Source organism: Rhinoraja longicauda, chromosome 4, assembly GCF_053455715.1.
Source record: "Rhinoraja longicauda isolate Sanriku21f chromosome 4, sRhiLon1.1, whole genome shotgun sequence".
In the NCBI taxonomy this organism is placed as follows: Eukaryota; Metazoa; Chordata; class Chondrichthyes; order Rajiformes; family Arhynchobatidae; genus Rhinoraja; species Rhinoraja longicauda.
Window position 1 is genome coordinate 34,824,993 of NC_135956.1, and position 17,186 is coordinate 34,842,178.

The 17,186-nt window shown below is 45.3% G+C and overlaps 1 protein-coding gene across 4 annotated transcripts in view; it reads left to right on the plus strand.

Moving 5' to 3' along the window:
* lama1 (laminin, alpha 1) overlaps window positions 1-17,186 on the plus strand; it is a 261,227-nt gene that overhangs the window by 196,238 nt on the left and 47,803 nt on the right. For all 4 annotated transcript variants that reach the window (XM_078397501.1, XM_078397502.1, XM_078397504.1 and 1 more), the window contains 5 exons: window positions 2,509-2,642; window positions 4,591-4,747; window positions 5,500-5,624; window positions 6,238-6,388; window positions 15,400-15,544. In XM_078397501.1, coding sequence (XP_078253627.1) covers window positions 2,509-2,642; window positions 4,591-4,747; window positions 5,500-5,624; window positions 6,238-6,388; window positions 15,400-15,544 — 712 coding nt within the window. The remainder of the gene's footprint in view (window positions 1-2,508; window positions 2,643-4,590; window positions 4,748-5,499; window positions 5,625-6,237; window positions 6,389-15,399; window positions 15,545-17,186) is intronic.

Sequence of the window (17,186 nt, forward strand, 5' to 3'; positions counted from 1 at the left end):
AAATGATTCCACTATTTAAGAAAGGAGAGTGATAGAAAATAGGAAACTACTGGTGCACTCGCATAACATCAGAGCTAGGGAAAATGCTGGAATCTATAATGAAGGATGTAATAACAGATCCTTTTAAAAGAAAAATAGGATTCAGTAAAGCCAGCATGGTTTTACGAAAGGTAAATGATATTTGATTAATCTGTTGGAATTCTTTAAATTCTGAGACTGGACTAGGGGAACTCAATGGATGTGATGTGTTTGGATTTTCTAAAGGGTCCCACACAAGATGCTGTTCAGCATAGTCAGAGTGCTTTGAATTTTGGGCGATATGCTGACATGGATTGAGAACTTGTACTTGGACAGAAAGTAAAGAGTGGGAAATAAACAATCTTTCTCGGGTTGGCAGGCCGAGACCAATGGGGTACCGAGCGATCAGTGGACTTGTGCTTTTCATCATCTGCATCCACCCTTTGGCTCAGAGGTCTAGAGGTCATATTAATCTTGGGCAGCTTACAACCCCAGCAGCATGAACGTTGAGTTCTCTAATTTTAAGTAACTTCTACAATCTCTCCCCTTCCCCCACCCCTCCTTCCCCCTTTCTTCCAACCTAGTTGTTTAACCAGTTCTACATTTCACAACCATGTATCCCTCTGATTACACCTTCCCAAGCCAACAGTTGGTCTTGTCAGAGAACCACCCTGCATGAGGTGATGTGTTGCTGGCCCTGGTTTATCCTGGTCTTTTCTCGCCTCTAGGTTTTAATCCCCCACCACCATCCTTTGACTTTCAGTATGAAGTAAGGTCTCGATCCAAAATGTCATTATCCATTTTCTCCAGGACTGCTGCCTGAGCCGCTGAGTTACTCCAGCTCGTTGTGTCTATCTTTGGTCATATTTCTAAGTTTGCCGACAATACTAAACTAAATTGGATTGTGAGTATGGGGGAGCAGGTAAAGAGGTTTCAAAAGGAGATAGACAAGCTGAACAAGTGAATGAGAATGAAGCAGTGAATGTAATTCAACCACTTTGGTGCATAAACTAGAAAAGATGAAAGACCTATTTCTATGCTGTATCTCTAAAGTAGGCATCGCCCTGCTCCCATTCCGTACGTAGGAATAAAGCCATGGGTTATGGGCACGGTTGTTTAAAGTGGAAGAAAGAATGATCCTTTTACAAAGATCAGCTTGAAAAATTGTGCTTTTGATGGGCCTGTTTTTGAATTGAATATTCAGACATTCAAAAATACCTCACAAAGGCATTTATATGTCAGAGTCATAGAATGATACAGTGTGGAAACAGGCCCTTCGGCCCATCTCGCCCACACCAGCCAACCATGTCCCAGTTACACTGGTCCCACTTGCCTGTGCTTGGTCCATATCCCTCCAAACCTGTCCTATCCACGTACCTGCTCACTGTTTTTTAAACAATGGGATAGTCCCAGCCTCAACTACTTCCTCTGGCAGCTTGTTCCATACACCCACCACCCTTTGTGTGAAAAAGTTACCACTCGGATTCCTATTAAATCTTTTCCCCTTCACCTTGAACCTTTGTCATCTGGTCCTCAATTCCCCTACACTGGGCAAGAGACTGTTAATGTACCCAATCTATTCCTCTCGTGATCTTATACACCTCTTTAAGATCCCCCCTTATCCTCCTGCGCTCCATGGAATAGAGACCCAGCCTACTCAACCTCTCCCTGTAGCTCACACCCTCTATTATGTCAATGCACTTCAAACAAATACTGTCCAATAGATAGATCCAAATTGCTGGAGTAAATCGGAGGTTCAGACAGCATCTCTGGACAAATAGGATAGGTGCAGTTCTGGTCAGGACCCTTCTTCAGACACGAACCCAAACTGTCACCTATCTTTTTACTTCAGAGATGCTGCATGACTGTCTGAGTTACTCCAGCACTATGTGTCTATCTTTATCATAAACCAGGATTTGCAGTTCTTAGTTTCTAAATTCTATCCATTACCCTGCTGTGACATTTTGAGCAATTTCAAAATCTGTGGTTAGAAAGGTTGCTTGTTATAGAAATTGGAAATACACATTCTCAAAATAAGAATACCTCTGGGATATAATTGAAAAATATCACTCCATGTGATGCCCTTTCTATACTTAATGTGGTCATGTTTGATGTTGTCAAAGTGTGCATCTAAGAGAAATAGAAATTACATTTTGATTGGCATTTTTTTAAACCATTGTTTGTAATATACATTGGTCCAATTTTAGTATTTTGCTTTCATTTAAAAGGAAATTGTAACCTTCTTCAGTGTCTGGTACCATATATTTCCATTTATTTAAAAGTTTTTCAGTTCAATAAAAAATCTGATTTTTTTTTAAAACTCAATATTCCTGATGATCTCTTTTGCTGATTATAATGGAAAAGCTTTCACGGTTAGTTTCAGCTCTCAGGGTTAGTCCCTTCCATTAATCTTGCAGGTCGAAAGTGACGATAGAACCAGTTTGGCCATTTTTAGACAAAGTTAACCATTTGCCTTCCTCCCTGTTTCAGACTGAATTCTTGGCTCTGGAGATGCGACGCGGCAAAGTTGCCTTCCTGTGGGACGTGGGCTCAGGGACGGCAAGATTAGAATACCCTGACCTTCAAATAAACACCAACAAGTGGTACAAGATCCACGCTGCCAGGCAAGTCAACATCTCCTCATCCTACACATTTCTGATACTAATTAGCAATTCCCTGTGGATTACCAATAATTATTTGACGTTATAAGAAAATAACTGCAGATGCTGGTACAAATCGATTTATTCACAAAATGCTGGAGTAACTCAGCAGGTCAGGCAGCATCTCTGAAGAAGGGTCTCGACCCGAAACGTCACCCATTCCTTCTCTCCCGAGATGCTGCCTGACCTGCTGAGTTACTCCAGCATTTTGTGAATAAATCAAATTATTTGACGTTGATGTGTTAAGTAGTGATGCGAGAATTAAGATGTGGTAGAAGTCAATATGACTTTCCAAGGGATAAAAAATAGCTCCTTGCTCTATTTTAGTTTTTCGTCGCTACTGCGATTTGGAGAGACATTGCTGAACAGTTCTTGAGTTGGGTTCATACGGTGGTCCTTTAGCGATCTTGTGGCAACGAACAAACTTCTAGAGTTGGATGTTGCTGGCTATTACCGACAGTCGCAGTCAGAATTACCAGCATTCAGCCTTAGAAAGTGCAAGGGTACAGCGCCAGAGATCAGAGGTCAAAGATGTACAGAGTTTCTACGTTCTCCCCGTGACTTGCATGAGGTTTCTCCGAGAGCTCTGGTTTCCTCCTACATTCCAAAAACATACAGGTTTGTAGGCTAATTGGTAAAATTATACACGGTCCCTAGCGCTTGTAGTATAGTGTTAGTGTGCAGGGATCGCTGGTCAGAGTGGACTCGGTGGGCCAAAGGGCCTGTTTCTGCATTGTCTCTAACCTAAACTAAAGTCCCAAATTTCCACATATATCCTCGTAAATATGTAAGTCTGGGACCTGCTATAAGATTCAGAAAGCTAGGTCTGGTCTGCTTCCTAAGCCTGTGCACTCCACGTGGACAACACTGGCAGGCCACGATATTGTGCATTCCCAACTTGCCTTTTCCAAAATTTCCTGTGTCAGTTCTACATTTCAACCATCTGCAGTTGGGTTACATATTTCTCAGTCTCTTGTCCTGGCAAGAACTTCAACTGGCCCTTCTATAGGACTTGTAAACTGGCTTGGAAAAACTGCACCGAGGACAACTAGAAAAGAGTAGAAGATACACTCTGAGACAGTGGATCGAGGAGGAAAGATGATTAGAGAGGACTTCTCATGCAGTCCTGAAGAATCCATGTGTGTGCGTGAATAGCTTTTAACTACTAACAGATGATCAGACCAGAATGCCCCTTAGGGTCTGTTTGCATTCAATTCGGCCACAGCTGTTCTGCATCTCCCACTTCTGCTTCCTAATTCTTGATGCCCCTATCAGTGGAAATCATAAACCTCCGTCCTCAGTTTCAATGCAACTCCAGGCCCTGAAACAGGTGTCCTGCCGTGGCACAAGTAAAATGGCACCTGATCGTGGCAGTGTCAGCTGCAGGTAAATTCTCTAGCTTGAACTGCCCTGGTGTAAAATTCCACCCTGCATATACCTTTTAATACCTTTCATGGTGTATTGTGTGCTGCTTCATAAGATAATGAAAACAAATCCGTTTAGTTTAGTTTAATTTAGTTTAGAGACACAGTGTGGAAACAGGCTATTCGGCCCACCAGATCTGTGCTAACCAACGATCCCCGTACACTAGCACTATCCTACATACTATGGACAATTTATAATCTTTACTGAAGCCAATTAACCAATTAACCTATGTCTTTGGAGCGTGGGAGAAAACCAAAGCACCCAGAGAAAACCCTCGCAGTCACGGGGAAAAAGTCCAAACTCCATACAAACAGAGCCCATAGTCTGGATCGAACCCAATTCTCTGGTGCTGTATGGCAGCAATTCTACCGCTGCGCCACTGTGCATTACTCTGCAAAGAGTAAACGTATGTTGTTGGTTGCATGGAGCAGTAAAAATCCTTCTATCACTTCCACTCAATAAATTGCACATTGTATTTGAATAATAGGTTTGGGCGTATGGGTACTCTCTCTGTTCAAGAAGTTGGATCTTTGACTTCAGATAAGCAGACCATAAAAAAAGCAACATCTCCTGGGATTTCCACTGTACTGGATGTGAATAATTCCACCCTTGTTTTTGTCGGTGGCCTCTCCAAGAAAGTGAAGGTCAGTTGTAATATAGAAGCTCTTTTAATCGTTTTTTCCCTCAACTTTCAATGGACGGTCCTTCTTTTGTCCAACACGAATCTCGCTGTACCTTGGTACATGTGATAATAAAGGAACCAGTGAGGTGCACCATAGAAAACATACTGTCAGGTTGCATCACAGCTAGGTTTAGGAACAGCTCTGCCCAAGACTACAAGAAATTGCAGAGTTACAGATGTAGCCCAGTCCATCACACAGACCCCCCACCATTCCCCACCATTGACTGACTCTTTCCACACTTCACGCTGCCTCTGAAAAGCAGCCAATATAATCAAAGACATCCCATCCCGGTCATTCCTTCTTCTCCCTGCTCCCATCAGGCAAACGGTGCAGAAGCTTGAAACCGCGCAGCACCAGAGTCGGGAACAGCTTTGTCCCCTCTGTTACCAGGCTTCTGAACTGTTTTCCATAAGCTAAGTGCTGTCCGATTCACCTCTACCCCATTGCAAACAGTGGACTTTGTCTAGGAAACTATTGCTCTACAATGCTGAGAACTATACTCTGTGCTCTGTATCTTTCCCTTTGCTCTACCTAGTGTACATGAGTTTGACTTGATTGTATTTTTGTATAGTATTATCTGATCTGATTGGATAGCATGCAAAACAAAGCTTTTCACCATACGTCAGTACACGTGAGACTAATAAACTTAAACCTAAACCTTCTCTTGCATCCACTTCAGTGTCTTACAATAACTCCATTCCATTTGTGTGCAGAAAACACCAGCAGTGAGGGTTACGCATTTCAAAGGGTGTATGGGTGAGGCGTTTCTTGATGGAAAGTCTATCGGCTTGTGGAACTATCGAGAACGAGAAGGGAAATGCAGTGGATGTTTTGCAAGGTAAAACTAATCATTGTCCCAGGTTTGATAGTATTATCTTAGTTTTCATTTTAACGAATTTTGCTCCGCACAAAATTGGTTGGTGAGACATCAAGTACTCGGGAGAAACATTACAGCAAAACCAGTGGCCAAGGAAGTGCACTTTGTGGTGTCTAAGGATGCTTGAATCAACCCCCATTGTAAAAGTTCCCATTTCTCACACTGCTCACTCAATGGCTCTTTGTTTTGTGAGCTTGCCACAATGGATTAGTTGGCAATTATGTAACAAAGTGCTGCCTGTCCAGGCATTGCTCTCCATAACCCTCCCACCTTTCAAGCACTTTAACCTCAGCACAAAACCACTTTGTACTACTAAGATTGCACTAGGTACCACTATGGCCTACAGTATCATGGTCTGGTTACCACATATGACTAACAATTTACTGTATATTGATTTGTTATGTTGTTGCATTTAATGCACCTGTAAAGCTGCAGCGAGTAAGAATTTCATTGTTTTGGACCCAGTGCATGTGACAATTAAACATTCTTGAATTTTTGACTTGTGGCTCTTGATATTAGGTGAGTGGAGAGGGGGGAAGATTATTTGAGGATAAACGTTATGTGTCTTCTGCAGATCCCAAAATGAAGATATTGCCTTCCACTTTGATGGCAGTGGCTACTCAGCTGTTGATAAAATATTACGCTCCACATCAACTCAATTGGTGATGCACTTCAGCACATTCTCACCAAATGGCCTGCTCCTATACCTTACTTCAAATGGCACTGTAAGTGTGTGTGTCTGCTTAGATTACTTAATCGGTAGCTTTACCCATTAGTGTACTTGTAAAGTTCAAACGTATCTGAAAAATAATTCCATTTATTTCCTCTGCGGGCTATGAATTGTCAAAATATCAGACATCCATTGATTAATATAACACAGACAACTTTTGTTATATTTTTGTCACGCATTTCTTTGGGAGCAACTGCAGCGGCATTACTGGCAGAGCTGCTGGTTCAAAATCTCTCTGTATCGTTTATAATCTTGGCCTCTAGTGCTGTCCATGTGGGTTTGTTCATTCTCCCTGTGATCGTGTGGGTTTCCCCTGATTTGAAATTTCCTCCTCATCCCAAAGATGTGCTGGTTGCTTAAGTGGCTACTGAAATTATTCTTTAGGAATGTTACAAAAAAAAACAGAGGTGCTAATGGGTCAAGTGAGAGAGAATAACCTGAAGGGCTATGGGGAAATAAGAGGAGGCATGGGACCAAAGTGGTGCACTGCTGGGAGCTGGAATGCTCCTGATGGGCTGAATAGTCTCTTGTGTAATAGTAAGTGAATTAAACGTATTTCATCCCAGCCAGTTGAAGAACCTTGATGTAATTTAACACTTATTTTTCATGCTTGCTCATACAATACTTAATTTAGTTGAAGCAATGATACGATAAACACAACATTATTGTAAATTATAGTAATAATTTACTATACATTATTAGTAAAATAAATGGGACTTCAAAAACTTCATTTTTTATTTCCATTGTTGCCATAAAGCTTTTGGGAAGCTGGTTAAATGTTTTTTTTTAATGCAGGAAAATTGTTCTCAACATTTGACTTCCCCAAAAGGAGGGAGCAGTGAGCTCCTGATTCCAGGAAGGATGTGGCAGCTTCAGAGAGGTTACATGAGGTTTAATAGAATGCTGCCTGGATTGGGGGGTAGTAGCTATGATGACAGGTTGGACAGACGTATTATTTTCTACGGCATGCCAGAGGTTGAAGTGTATAAAGTGTATAAAGTTATGTAGGCATAGATAGTCTAGACCAGGGGCCTCCAAACTTTTCAGCGTCAGGGCCACATTATATATTTGGCACATTTCTGTGGGTGGCACGGTAGCGCAGCGGTAGAGTTGCTGCTTTACAGCGAATGCAGCGCCGGAGACTCAGGTTCGATCCTGACTACAGGTGCTGCACTGTAAGGAGTTTGTACGTTCTCCCCGTGACCTGCGTGGGTTTTCTCCGAGATCTTCGGTTTCCTCCCACACTCCAAAGACATACAGGTATGTAGGTTAATTGGCTGGGTAAATGTTTTAAAAAATTGTCCCTAGTGTGTGTAGGATAGTGTTAATAGTGTTAGTGTGCGGGGATCGCTGGGCGGCGCGGACTTGGTGGGCCTGTTTCCGCGCTGTATATATATGATATGATGATATGATAGGAAAAAATAAAGTGTGAGTTTTATAAATTTAATGAACTTAAAAAAGTTTAGACTAAGTTACGTTAGATTAGATTTGGAAAGTTTAAACTAGGTTTGGTTAGATTAGGTTAGTTTACATTAGGTTTATATGGCAACAAATAAATAATATTCAATTTTTAAAAAGAGCTTGAAATATTGGAATATATATATATATATATACTGTAGGTATACAATTATTTATAAAACAGAAAAAATAGTGGCCCCCACTGGGGGAGAGAGGAAAGAGAGAGAGGGGGGGAGAGAGAGTGAAGGGGGGAGAGAGAGAGTGGGGGGGGGGGGGGGAGAGAGAGTGGGGGAGGGGGAGAGAGAGAGTGGGGGAGGGGGAGAGAGAGAGTGGGGGAGGGGGAGAGAGAGAGTGTGGGGGAGAGAGAGAGAGTTGGGAGGAGAGAGAGAGTGCGGGGAGGGAGAGAGAGAGTAGGGGTAGAGGGACCAGCGGGTGAGAACAGGAAGGGGAAGGGTAAGGGTGTCAGAGGGTCCCTGGCCCTGTCTCCCTCTAACGCAACGAAATAAGACCAAACCCAAGTATTGTTCAGAAGCCCTGCATCCCCGGGGTGAGCGGCAGCGAGGAGGGAAGTTTCACTTGTGTTTGTTCTTATTTCGCTGCGTTAGAGGGAGACGGGGCTGGGGAAGAGAGTGGAGGAGCGGCGCAGATCTCGCTGGTGCTGGGAGAGAGGGAGAGGGGAGAGAGGGAGGGAGCTGCCCCAGCAAGTGGCGGCGCTCCTTCACCAGACCCTCTGACACCCTCCCCCCCCCCCCCGTGGTGATTGGCGGTGGCGAGGAGGGAGGTTTCCTCGGTCTTGTTGTTTGCGAGGGGGCACTGCGGTCACTCGCCTTGTCCCGGCTCTGGGTCGGTGGCGATTCGCTCTCTGGTGAACCTTCGCCGGCAGCTTCTGCCTCCAGTCCCCACTGTCTAAGAGCTCGCTGCGGGCCGGATAAAATCTCGTGGCAGGCCAGATGTGGCCCACGGGCCATAGTTTGGAGATCCCTGGTTTAGACAATCAGAGGCTTTTCCCCAGACCAGAGGGCATAGCTTTATGGTGAGAGGGACAAACTTTAAAGGAGATGTGATCTTACACAGGGTGTTGGGTGCCTGGAATGTGCTGCAGGTGGTGGTGGTGGCAGGTACTACAGTGGTGTTTTAGAGTCTTTTAAGTAGGCACATGGGTATGCAGGGAAATGAAAGATTTGGATCACGTGCAGGGAAAAGTTTAGTTCAGTGTGAAGAAGGATCCCAACCCCAAACATCATCCATCTTTTTTCTCCAAAGATGCTGCCTGACCCACTGGCTTACTCCTGGACTTTGTGTGTATCTTTGGTGTAAACCAGCATCTGCAGTTCATCTTTTCTACATATGGAGATTAGTTTACCTTGGCATCATGTTCAGCACGGAAGTTGTGGGCTGAAAAGCCTGTTCCTGTGCTGTGTTCTGTGATATAATTATTTTATATCCATCCCTCAAATGTAAATCTGATTGCCTGAAAACATCTTTGTTTTGCTATCATTTTATATATCTGGGAAAATGCCGCTTGACAGGACAATTGGACGGTAACAGTTTGTCCTTGAAAGTCAGTCATCTCCAAGGAAGCTTTGACACCATCCCAGCATGAAACAGAACAGTCCATTTCTGACAAGAGCACTCCTCAGCCACAAGACTGTTATCCCACTCTGAAACCCCTGCTGTTGAAACCTGACTGATTTAAAGGAAGATTAAAGTGTACAGTTGTTTGCTTACAGACAAACACGAAGCAAAACATCAATATTGCATCTCACTCTGGAGTGCAAGATCCTACTGCTGCTTTGATCATGAACCCAGCATAGTATCACAGTGTTAGTTTAATCATGTCCACGCGCTGATCTTCACGGAGACGTGGCTCAACGCGTTGGTTCCCGACGGGGCTGTGGAGCTAACGAACCGGTCACTACATCGCGCTGATAGAACAAAGGACTCCGGTAAGAGCAAGGGCGGTGGACTCTGTATCTACATTAACAATGACTGGTGCACCAACCACACTGCAATAGAGAGCTACTGTTCCCCAGACCTGGAGTACCTACTGCTTAAATGTAGGCCATTTTATCTGCCTCGGGAGTTTACTGTGGTCATCATCATGGCTGCATACATTCCCCCACAGGTTAATGTTAACCTAGCGCTAGCACAGCTGCACTCGGCAGGTGACACTTCAGCATACAGTGTTGCCAGGTCAAACCTGAACAAAGGTATAAAAAGGGCCAAAGACACCCACAGGCAACGGGTGGAAGACCACTTCAACACCACGGACACCAGAAGCATGTGGCAGAGTGTCAGGGATATCACTGGCTACAAGAGCAGCCCTGCCTGCCCCCACAGCGATGCCACACTAACCAACGAGCTTAACATCTTCTTTGCCCACTTCGAAACTGGCAACACCACCACGAGGGGAAGAACCCCAGCCAAGGCGGAGGGACAGGTCTTTACATTGAGCACACAGGAAGTACAACGCGCTCTGCAAAGGGTCAACCCACGCAAGGCTGCAGGCCCGGATGGAGTTCAAGGAAGGGTACTTAGGGACTGTGCTGAACAGTTGGCTGAGGTATTCACCAGGATCTTTAACCTGTCGTTATCTCTGGCTATGGTCCCCAAGTGCCTGAAGTCGGCTACCATAGTGCCGGTGCCGAAAAAAGCAAAGATCACCAACCTGAACGATTACCGTCCGGTTGCCCTGACTCCGATAGTCATGAAGTGCTTTGAAAGGCTGGTCCTCTCACACATCAAATCCAGCATCCCTGACTCACTGGACCCACATCAATTGGCATACAGGGCAAACAGATCCACAGAGGACGCCATCTCTCTGGCTCTTCACACTGTCCTGACTCACCTGGAGAGACAGGGCACGTACGTGAGGATGCTATTCATTGACTATAGCTCTGCCTTCAACACGGTCATCCCCACCAAGCTCATCACCAAGGCTGAGCAAACCCCCGCTCAGCCGGAAGTACTCGTCGGACCGAGGCGCCGTAATCCTTCCCGGGAGCCAGTCCCACACAACATGAGTCGCATTTCCTCGACACCCTTCATCTCCCTCCGAGACGCAGGGAGGCGTGTCCTGTACGGGCTCCTCCTCCACACCCTGCACTTCCTCGCCCTGGTCCACCGTCCGGACACTAAGTGGCGGTCGGTGTTGCCTTCCGGTCGCGAGGTGACCCCGCGGTGGGGGTCCCTCTACGCAGGGTTTCTGCCCCTCTCCATCGGGGACCTGGAGTGGAAGGTATTGCACCGAGGAGTCCCCTGCAACCTGTTCCTCGCGCGGTTCACAGACTCGCCAGCCGCCTGCCACTTTTGCGTGTTGGAAGAGTCTGTGTACCACGTGTACATGCAGTGTGTGAGGTTGCAGCCCCTGTTCCAATATCTAAAGGGGCTGCTCCTTGCTTTTTGGCTGCATTTTACACCCACCATCCTCATCTTTGGACACCCTGTGCGTAGGGGAGAGGGTAGGGCCGAAGATGTCCTTGTTGGGTTGCTCCTGGGCCAGGCCAAGCTGGCCATCCGCGACTCACGGCGCCAGGCGGAAGAGGGCTCTGCCCGAGCCAGCTGCCTGCCCCTTTGCCGGGGTTACGTCCGTGCCAGGGTGGTGTTGGAGAGGGACTACGCGCTGTCCACGGGCACCCTGGAGGGATCTCCGGGACCGCTGGGCACCGCGGGGGATTGGATGTATCCTGGGTGGGGATTGTAATATAATTGTATGATAGTTTCAATAGGTATATTTGTTTGTATAATATTCTGGTGGTGGGTTCTGTTTTGGTTTTATTGTATTGTATATATTATTTTAATATTTGAATAAATATTTTTGATTTAAAAAAAAAAAAAAAAAAAAAAAAACCATTGTCAAGTTTGCAGACGACATAACGGTGATCGGGCTGATCACCAACGGTGATGAAACAAACTACAGAGCGGAGGTGCAGAACCTGGCGGACTGGTGCTCAGATAACAACCTGTCCCTAAACACATCCAAGACCAAGGAGCTGATCACCAACTTCCGTAGATCACACAACGGGGAATACGCCCCGATCCTTATCAATGGGGACAGTGTGGAGAGAGTGTCCAGCTTCAAGTTTCTGGGCACTCACATTTCGGAGGACCTCACATGGTCCACTAACACCGCTGCGCTGGTCAAGAAGGCACAGCAACGACTGTTCTACCTGAGAACACTGAAAAAGTCTGGTCTGCCCCAACAGCTGCTGACGACCTTCTACCGCTGCACCATAGAGAGCATCCTAACGCATGGCATCCCAGTGTGGTATCTCAGCTGCATGGAGGCAGAGAGGAAAGCTCTTCAGCGGGTAGTCCATGGAGCTCAGAAGACTATCTGAACACAGCTATCAGCCTTGGAGGGCATCTACGACACACGATGCCTCAGAAAAGCCACCAGCATTCACAAAGACTCCTCACACCCCTGCAATAGTCTGTTCGAAATTCTACCATCGGGCAGACGCTACAAGGCCTTCTACACCCGCACCTCCAGACTCAGGAACAGCTTCATCACCAGGGCCATAGCTGCTATAACCGGTCATGCTGAGCCGGATGGTCACATCGCACAGTGAACCGGCACAGACCTACTTGAACTTTATACTGTTTTAAAACTGTTTCTAATTTGCTTCACTGGGTTGTATAAATTTATACTGATTAGCTAATTAATTTATTGCATCATATGGAAGGCGCATTCCCAATCTCGTTGTACCCCTGTACAATGACAATAAAGATATATTGTATAGTATTGTATCCTCTATTAGCTGCCCGTTCCAGGTCAGATCCCCATCATTGGATATTCCCTTGCAATTGAAATCCGTCTCTGTAAAACATCAGAAAGATGAAACTTGCAAATCGATTTTTTTTTCTCTTTTTATTTTGAAACCAAACAGCTGCCCGAGGCTACATTTTCCTGATGGGAAGGTTCATTTTCTGAGAAGCAGAGTAGGTTTGTTCTTGGCAGAGTGAATAAGCGGAATTGTGCCCTGTTTTATGATTTATTATTTATCAGCTTCCTTTTCTGAGCCTGCCATAAAAAGTAAATAAAGCCACACAGTTAGTAACGGAAAAAAAGGCCAGAGCCACAGGTGTGCCTCAGTAAGTCATCCTTTTTTCAATGGATACCATTCCCTCTGCTGCATTCAAACAGGTGTTCAAGTCCCAGTTCATTCTCTTAAGCACAGAGTTCTAGGCTGAGATATTAGTGCAGTGCAGGGGAATACATGGTGTTGAAAAGGTTGCCTTTAAGAATGTAATAAAAACATAAGTAGGAGAAGAGGTGGACCATTGACCTTGCAACACCATTCAGTAAGATAGTGACCTCTCTCATCTTTGGCCTCAGCCCCAATTTCTTTCTCAGTAGCTCTATTTTCAGAGGATCTATCCAGCAAAGCTTTAAATGTACTTCATGCATCAGCATTCATTACTTTCTAAGAAGAGCTAGGTTTATCTCGATGTCACAAATGAGTAGAATTGTAGAGATGCTGGAGCACAGAATGGAGCCTATTTGACCCATTGAGTCAATCTGATTTACATTCCCCTGCTCCTCCCCCATGGTCCTGCAGCTCATTCTCATGCCACATAGAACAGTTCCATTGTGGAATTCTCTGCCACAGAAAGCAGTGGAGGCCAATTCACTGGATACATTCAAGAGAGCATTAAATATAGTTCTCAGGGCTAACGGAATCATAGAAACATAGAAACATAAAAAATAGGTGCAGGAGTAGGCCATTCGGCCCTTCGAGCCTGCACCGCCATTCAATATGATCATGGCTGATCATCCAGCTCAGTAACCTGTACCTGCCTTCTCCCCATACCCCCGATCCCTTTAGCCACAAGGGCCACATCTAACTCCCTCTTAAATATAGCCAATGAACTGGCCTCAACTACCTTCTGTGGCAGAGAATTCCAAAGACTCACCACTCTCTGTGTGAAGAAATGTTTTCTCATCTCGGTGCTAAAAGACTTCCCCCTTATCCTTAAGCTGTGACCCCTGGTTCTGGACTTCCCCAACATCGGGAACAATCTTCCCGCATCTAGCCTCTCCAACCCCTTAAGAATTTTATATGTTTCAATAAGAATCCCCCTCAGTCTTCTAAATTCCAGCGAGTACAAGCCTAGTCTATCCAGTCTTTCTTTATATGAAAGTCCTGCCATCCCAGGGATCAATCTGGTGAACCTTCTCTGTACTCCCTCTAAGGCTAGAATGTCTTTCCTCAGATTAGAAGACCAAAACTGTACACAATACTCCAGGTGCGGTCTCACCAAGGCCCTGTACAACTGCAGCAGAACCTCCCTGCTCCTATACTCAAATCCTCTTGCTATGAATGCCAACATACCATTCGCTTTCTTCACTGCCTGCTGCACCTGCACGCTTGCCCCCACTGCCCCCAATCAAGGGATATGGGGAGAAAGCAGGAATGGGGTACTGAATTTGGACAATCAGCCATGATCATATTGAATGGCTCGAAAGGCCAAATGGCCTACCCCTGCACCTATTTTTTTCTATGTTTACACCACAGGAACAGACACTTTGGCTACCATGTCTGTGCTGAACATGATGCCAAGTTAAACTAATCCATTCTGCCTGCACATGCTCCATTTCCCTCCAGTCCTTGCTGATCCATGTGCCTATTAAAAACCCTCTTAAAAGCCACAATCATGTCTGCATCCATCAGCACCCCAAGGAGTGAATTCCAGTCATCCACCACTCTGTGAAAATAAAACTTGCGCTTCACATCTCTTTTAAACTCTGAACCTCTCACTTAAAGCTATGTCCTCTAGTCTTGGACATTTCCACCCTGGGAGAAAGGTTCTGACTGTCTACCCTATCTATGCCTCTCATAATTTTATATCATTCCATCAACCTCTGAAGCTCCAGAGAAAATAATCCAGGTTTGCCCAACCTCTCCTTTTAACTCCTACCCTCTATCCAGGCAGCATTATGATAAACTAATCTGCACCCGCTACAAAGCCTCCACATCCTTCCTGGAATGGGATGACCAAAACTGCATGCCTTTCCAATTCCTTCTGAAGCCACTGCTGGATTCTGTTTCCACCTGCACCACAGGCAGTGAATTCCAGATCAGAACCACACTCTACATAAAACTTTTCCTCACAGATTCCTCGTAACTTTTGTGCAACGTTTTAACTCTACGCTCCCAGTCATTAAACCATCCATGAATGAGAACGGCTTTCTTATTCTGCTTTTCAAATCAAAACCAGACGTGATCCTTTATACACTCATCAAACTTCCTCTCGGTTTTCTTGGTTGCAAGATGAAGAAGTTGTGTTTAATTCTTTTTTGCTGCTTTTCGATTGCCATGTTTCCCACATGGCAGCAGTGGTTCACAGTCAAAAACACTTCACGAGCAATAGCGCATTTTGCAACTTCCCAAGACTGTCAAAGGTGCTGTTCATATGCACGTCGCTCCATTATCCCAATTCAGGTTCCGAAACAGGAGTAGAAATAATGAAAATCGTTGACTGATGATCCACTGCTTTGCTCTAAATATTGAGCTGATGCCCCTGCTATTGATTATCTTTTACCAGAGAGATTTCCTCGCGGTAGAGTTGGCAGATGGGAAAGTACGGGTGACCTTTGACCTCGGTTCCGGAGTTCTGGCCCTCGTGTCCAAGAAACGATACAACAACGGAACTTGGTTCAAAATTGCATTTCAACGTAACCGCAAACTTGGTAAGAATGCCAGGCAACAAGCCATTCCCCTCATTCTTTCCCTTCATTGCAGGGTTGATTAAAATTTGAAAGAATGTGTTATATTTAGGGATGCAGTGTACTGAACTTAAAGACCTGAAACTGCCAAGGCCTTCTAGATCTCCCGATTGATAACCATTTTACCTCCTCTTTCCATTCCTATTCTGACCTTCCTTTTCTGGTTCTTCTCCATTGCCAGAGTAAAGCCACACGCAAACTGGAGGAACTGCACCTCTTATTCCGCTTGGGTAACTTACAACCCAACAGTATGACCATTGAATTTTCCTATTTTTGTTAATTAGAAACAGTCTTCCCCCCCACCCCCGGTCTTACCCAACCCCCTCATTCTTTCCCGCCTGTGCCCCACCTGAACTCGCACCCATCTCTCCCCTTTCCCCTCCCCTCCCACCTGCATTCCTTCCTCGAGCTTCACAATTTGTAATCCTTTTGTCTCAAATCGTCTGTCTTTTCATCTCTGGCCTTTGCCCAACCATCTGTCTTTCCTCCCCCACCCTCACCCGTATCTACCATGATCTGCCAGGCTTTGTCCTGCCCTTCCTGTCTTCCAGGATAGTCCCCCCCCCCTTCCCCCCACCTAATCAATATGAAGCACAGTCCCGATCCAAACATCACCTGTCCATGTTCTCCAGAGATGCTGCCTGACTCACAGTCACTCCAGCACTTTGTGTCTATTTTTGAATGAATGAATGATACTTTATTATCACATGTGACATGTGACAGTGAAATTCTTTGTTTTGCACACCATACACAAAATATACAACGAGTCGCCACGTATAGGGTGTTGACAAAGCCATTTACTCAAGGGATGTGCCAGCTTGGGTCCATTACCCATTTTAAACCATATCATCAGTCAGTGGAAAATAATATGCCTCACCCTGGCTTTATCCAGCCCCCTCCTATTTTCCATCTCCCTCCCCCTTCCTCTACAACCAGTCTAATGAAGAGATCCCGATCCAAAATGTCACCTCCAGAGATGCTGCCTGACCTGCTGAGTCACTCCAGCACTTTGGTTTTTTTTTTAATAAACCAGCATCTGCAGTTCACACAGTTTCTCCAATAAACCCTGCCTGACTTTTGTTGATGCTGGAGCTCCTTATCCAATAGAGAAATAGTGGTGACACAAGAAACTGCCGATCCTGGAATCTAGAGCAAAACACAAAGCACTGGAGGAACTCGGCAGGACAGCCAGCATCTGTAGAGGGAATGGATGGGACATTTCGGGTCGGGACCCTTCATCGGGCTGATTCTGACTGAGAAGTAGTGGTTTTCGGTAAATACAATCCTTGCCTCTGGCACCCACAGCTCATCAATGAACACAAGAGAACTTTTCTCTCTTAAGAATGTCAATATGGCACACTCCCTGAGAGCATAGATTGGTAATTGACCTTTGTGCCCCATCCATGTTCTAGCCCAGACATTAATATGTGTAAGATATCCAGCTACGAACAACGTTATAACAAAGTCCGCTGACAACTGATGGCCACATTTCCCAAGAGGGATCACTGCTGTGTGAGCACACTAGTAGCTAGCTTCTGTTTTCACTTTTTGTTACATAGGGAGAAGTTGTTGCATGTTGAATACCACTCCCACTGCAATCAGAGGC